We start from the raw sequence: 5,371 nt of genomic DNA, 5'->3' as shown, positions 1-5,371 counted from the left end.
CCTCCTTGCCGGTTCTGGTTGCACCGGACCCAGGTGAGACACTGTTTCTTTATCTTGCAGCAACAACTGAAGTAATCAGGATGGTGCTGGTTGCTGAGAGGTTCGAGCGGCTCCAGCAGGGAGCCCCTGAGGGTTCCCTTGTTGGAGAAGGAGGTCCGGCCTCCACCAGTGGGTCAACCGGCCCTGCTTCGGAGGGTCTGGCCGGGTCCCGACCCGAGAAAACACCAAGTGACCTGGGGTCCAGCGAGTCCCCAGCACAAGGAGAAGGACCCAGTTCGACAGGCAAAGTTAAGACCATCCAGAAGCCGGTCTACTACGTCAGTGAGGTCCTTCATGAGGCAAAGGCCAGGTACCCTGAGACGCATACGCTCCTTTATGCTATCCTTGTTGTGTCCAGGAAACTCCATCACTATTTCTAGGCTCATAAGATTGTGGTGGTGACCTCATACCCGTTGAGGGCCATCCTCCACAATTCCAACGCCACGGGCAATATTGCCAAATGGGCAGCAGAGCTTGCTGGATTTCAACTCGACTTCCAGCCATGCCACGCCATCAAGAGCCAGGTCCTTGCTGACTTTGTTGCGGAGTGGACACCAGCACCAAGTGTCCTAGGGGGTCCGGACCAAGGGTTCGACCCCCCACCGCTGGAAGCCAGGGCTCCGGTGTTCACCGGGCCCCACTGGACACTCTTTTTTGACGGGTCCGCTCGCAACAAGAAGGCAGGGGCCGGCGTGGTCCTCATCGACCCACACGGCGAGCAAGTGAAGTACATGGTGCACCTCGACTTTGAGGCCACTAACAACATGGCGGAGTATGAGGCCTTAATCTTTGGACTCACGGCGGCTCTGTCTCTGGGGGTCCGGGAGCTCCTCATCAAAGGAGACTCCCAACTCGTCATCAGGCAGGTCCGGGGGGAGTGTTGCTGCAACAACCCCTAGCTCGCAGCCTACCTCATCCAAGTGAGGAAGCTGGAGAAGGACTTTGATGTGCTGGAACTGCAATATGTTCCACGCGAAGGCAACTCAGTGGCTGATGCACTCTCCACGAGGGCATCGACTCAGGAATTCGTGCCGGAGGGCGTTTTCCAAAGACGTCTGCTGAAGCCTTCCGCCCAGCCTGCCGATCTGGGCGAAGGGGGCCGGACTAGCACCTCGAAGCTAGCGGTCCCGGCGGTGCTCCATCCGTGGAGCCTGCCAAGGGTTGTGTGCTCCCTTGAGGGTTCCGAAGACCTCAGGGAGCCGTGCCCAGCTTCTCAAGAAGGTCCCGATGCATGGATCTCCAAGGTCCGAGACTACCTGAAAGATAATTTCCTTCCTGAACACCAAGCATCTGCTGAGCGCATAGTCCAGATGGCTAAGCGGTACACAGTGGTAGAAGGGGATCTCTACCGCTGTGGTGCCAACGGCATCCTCATGCGGTGCATCACCCAGGAAGAGGGCCGTGACTTGCTCACGGAGATCCATGGAGGCGAGTGTAGAAGTCATTCTTCATCCCGCACGCTGGTCGGTAAGGCCTTCCGGCATGGCTTTTACTGGCCGACAGTGCTCCAAGATGCAGCTGAGTTGGTAAGGTCCTGCAAGGCATGCCAGTTCCATGCGAAGCAGATACACACCCTAGCTCAGGCACTGCAAATGATTCCTCCCTCTTGGCCCTTTGCTGTATGGGGGTTGGATATTTTGGGACCCTTCCCTAGGGCCGTCGGCGGGTACCAGTACCTCTACGTCGCCATTGACAAATTTACCAAGTGGCCGGAGGCAACTCCAGTGGTCAACATCACCAAGGCATCAGCAACTGCCTTCCTCAAGTCAATTGTGTGCCGGTTCGGGGTCCCGAACCGGGTCATCACCGACAATGGGACTCAGTTCACGAGCCAATACTTTCAAGAGTACTGCAAGGACATTGGCATCCAGCTCTGTTTTGCCTCAATGGTGCATCCCAGGAGCAATGGCCAAGTCGAGCGGGCTAATGCTGAGATCCTTAGAGGGCTCAAGATCCGGACCTACTGCGATCTTAAGAAACATGGCGCAAAATGGGTTGATCAGCTTCCGAGCGTGCTATGGGGGAACCGGACCACACCCAGCTGGGCGACTGGGGAAACCCCTTTCTTCTTGGTCTACGGGGCCGAAGCGTGCCTTCCCCCGGAGATCACCGTGGGCTCTCTACGAGTCCAAGCTTTTGATGAGGACTTGCAGGAACAGCACCATCACCAAGACATGGACCTCGTCGACGAGCGAAGATGGCGAGCGGCAGTCCGAAACGCACGGTACAACCAAGCGCTCTGGCGCTATCATCAATGGTTCATACATAGTAGGGAGCTCCGGGTCGGGGACCTGGTCCTAAGGCGAATCCTGAATCGTGAGGGGCTGCACAAACTCTCCCCCAGCTGGGAAGGGCCCTTTAAGGTGACAAAGGTGTGCTGACCCGGATCTGTTCGTTTGGCTACGGAGGAAGGCATGCAGCTACCCAATCCATGGAACATTGAGCACCTCCATAAGTTCTATCCCTAGGGCCTAGTTGAGAGGAAAATTTTCCTTTGTAATTGGTAGCATCACTGTGCGGACCAGGGCGGTGGAGGTCCGCCCTCGTAAACCCAGCCCCTGGCGTACATCGCACAATTCTTCTATACCAATTCATTAAGGAAAGATTTGTTCTTAGTGTGTCCTTGAGGTTTATGCGATTCTATTTTTTCTTTGCTTCTCGCTACACTAACCCCCCACATGGTCTTTCACATCTGTGACGTGCCCGAGGTCTTTCTTGAGTTGCTACGCTGCATTTCTACCCCAGGACCTCTATTTAGCAGGAGAAAAGGATCCGGACATCTGGGAACTGGCTTCAGAGAGACGTGCTCGTTCTTTGCTGGGGTCCAGGGTTGTGTAGCCGCTTAGCCTGGTTCCGTACCCTAAACTTACACGCCCTGCCCCCCTAGGGCAAGTACCGTTGCACCTCGAACCATGGACCCGGGGGCCGGGACCCCTTTAATCCTTGAACCTAGGCCCTGGTGCTCTGACTCGCTATGCAACTCAGAAGGTCCTCGCTGGTAAGTCCGGGACCTCATGGGGACGTCTACTAAGCGTCGATTCTAAGTCATATGCAGGACCTTGGTTCTATGGCAGCTAGTCCCAACCCATCGCGACTACCTCCTAGGGGGCCAAGGGACCTTGGTATGTTCGAGAACACATCACAGGATCGACAATCAGAAAAACAGCTAAGTTTTTTCGCAATAAGTAGACGCATGAAACACTTAAATGCATTGCTGATAATGTACACAACATCACAAAGTTATATTACAAAAACAATAACAAAGATACTACTCCTATTGTGCTGGTGGTCCGAGGAGGAGGCTCCTCCCCTTTTAGGTCCGGGATGGCACCGAACATGGGTCGCCACCATGTCCGCCGCCTCCTGCACACCTTCCTGTGCAGCGGCTACCTTCGCCCGAACGGGACCAACCAAAACTGGAGTTAATGAGCAGGCGGGGTCATGGCTTCGGAAGCAGGTAAGGATGTACTCCGCCATCCCTCGGGCGACCGCCCGTCCCTCTGTCTCCAGGAGATCAAAGAAGGCGGTCTCCACGTGTCGTAGACGTTCGGCGGTGGAGTCCAACGCCCGGAGGACAGCGCCAAGTGGGGGTGGGGCCTCAGCGACCTGGATGGGACTTAGTCCGAGAGCATCCAGGGAGGGGTTCACTTCACCGACCCACCTCACAATCTGGCCGGTGCTGGCGCTCCGCTCCGCCAGGAACTCCTCCACCCTGGCCTCCCTCTCCTGGAGAGATGATACCTTCTCCTGGAGAGAAGCCTCCCTCTCCTGGAGAGATGTTTCCCTCTCCTGGAGAGATGCCTCAAGCTCCTGGAGCCCCTGGGTCCGAGCTGCCAGCTCCTCCTGTTGGACGGCGAGGTTGGCCTCTCCCTCCGCCACGGCCGCCTCTCATCCCGCGAGGGCAGCTTCCTGCTCCTTAGCTAGCTCCATCACCACCTTGGCCTGGTTGGTCAGCTCCAGGGCAGTCTTCGTCCTGTCCTCCACCACGCTCACCCTCGTCTCCGCCACAAGCTCCCACTTGATAGCATGCTTCTCCCGCCGTGCGGCCGCTCTCTCCTGTTGGGCAGCTGCTGCCTCTTGGTCGAGAGCCTTCTGCAACTGCTCCTGCAGGAGTTCGCGCTCCAGCGTGAGCTCAGCGTGCTCCCCGGCGTAGCGGGTGGAGACTGTCTTGATGCGGTCCCCCAGGCGGCACTCCCAACTGGAGAGTCGGAGGTGCTCCGCCTCCAGCTCCTCCCACTCCTGGTGGATACCCGCCTCCAACTCCTCCAGAGCCTGCTGGCTCTTGGCCAGGAGGCGGGGGAATGGGACCTTCGTTGGGCGCGGGAGAAGGTGCCTTCTATACACCACCTCCAGCTCCTCTTCTTGCGCAGGTGGAGTGGTGGTGCTGGCGACCTCCGGTGCTGGTGCCTCTGCCACAGCCGCAGCCTCCTCTGCTGCTTGCTCAGCTGGAGAGGCCTCTGCCGTGGTGCCCGACACTGCCGACGCTGCTGGCGCCTCCGCCGTCGCAGTGGGACGGGCAGCCTCCTCCTGAGGCGCGGCTTCGGGCCTTGGGGCCGTAGCCTCCAGCTCCGGACCTCTGGGTCCAGACTCCACCAGTGCTGGCGCAGGCGGGGTCCCTGCTGGTGTTGTCGCCGACCTGCCAGCAGGGGATGCTGAAGGTGCTGGCTGGGGGCCGGACCCCCCAGCTGGTGCGACACCGGCAGTTGCCCTGAATGCGTCCGGAGAAAGGGGCCTGTCATACACCAACGGGGTTAGGCCCCAGAGGTTAAATGGAATAATGAAAAGTTCTGAGAAGGCTACTTACTCGAAGTCATACCACTCCCAACCACCCCGAGCAATTAGGAGGACCCCTTTTCCTGCCGTGGACCCCCCGAACTTTTGGTGGAGGTCCCCGGCTGCTGGCGCTTCTGGCGGCGGGGGTGGGGTTTGTGGCCTTGGCTCTGTCGGTGGTGGTGGCGTCGTTGGGTGCCACGTCGTCGGTGGCACCGGAGGAATCTGCTGCTCCGGAGAAGGCCACCGCGCCTCCTCCGGCCTCCCCTCTGGCTGCTGGCGTTGCGGCGGAGGTGGTGGAGCTCTGCTCTGTCTCTCCGCCTCCGCCGTCTTCTGGCGCTTGGGGGCCAGCTCCCCCATGAAGGAGCCGTCGCCGCGCTGGAGCCTCCGGGACTTGGACCCCTCTGCTTGGCTGCTCCACGCGGGGGCTGCCCCCTGTGCCTCGTCATCCTCCGGGTCGGGGCGGCACCCACGTTGTCCTTGTGGCGGTGCTCCGGCACCGGCACCTTATCTTTTCCCTTCCCGGCGGGGGCTGGACCTCCGGGATTTGGCCCCCCGGGAC

At 59.3% G+C, this 5,371-nt stretch overlaps 1 protein-coding gene across 1 annotated transcript; it reads right to left on the bottom strand.

Moving 5' to 3' along the window:
* Positions 1 to 3,927: 3,927 nt before the first annotated feature.
* Positions 3,928 to 5,169, bottom strand: LOC112895983 (fibrous sheath CABYR-binding protein-like). Its single transcript, XM_025964016.1, has 2 exons — positions 4,856 to 5,169; positions 3,928 to 4,771 (listed from the first exon to the last, which is right to left on the bottom strand). Exons 1-2 carry the CDS (start codon positions 5,167 to 5,169, stop codon positions 3,928 to 3,930), a joined length of 1,158 nt encoding a protein of 385 aa, XP_025819801.1.
* Between the last annotated feature and the right edge of the window lie 202 nt (positions 5,170 to 5,371).

This window comes from Panicum hallii, chromosome 1, assembly GCF_002211085.1.
Source record: "Panicum hallii strain FIL2 chromosome 1, PHallii_v3.1, whole genome shotgun sequence".
NCBI lineage: Eukaryota > Viridiplantae > Streptophyta > Magnoliopsida > Poales > Poaceae > Panicum > Panicum hallii.
This window is presented reverse-complemented; position numbering and strand designations above follow the sequence as displayed.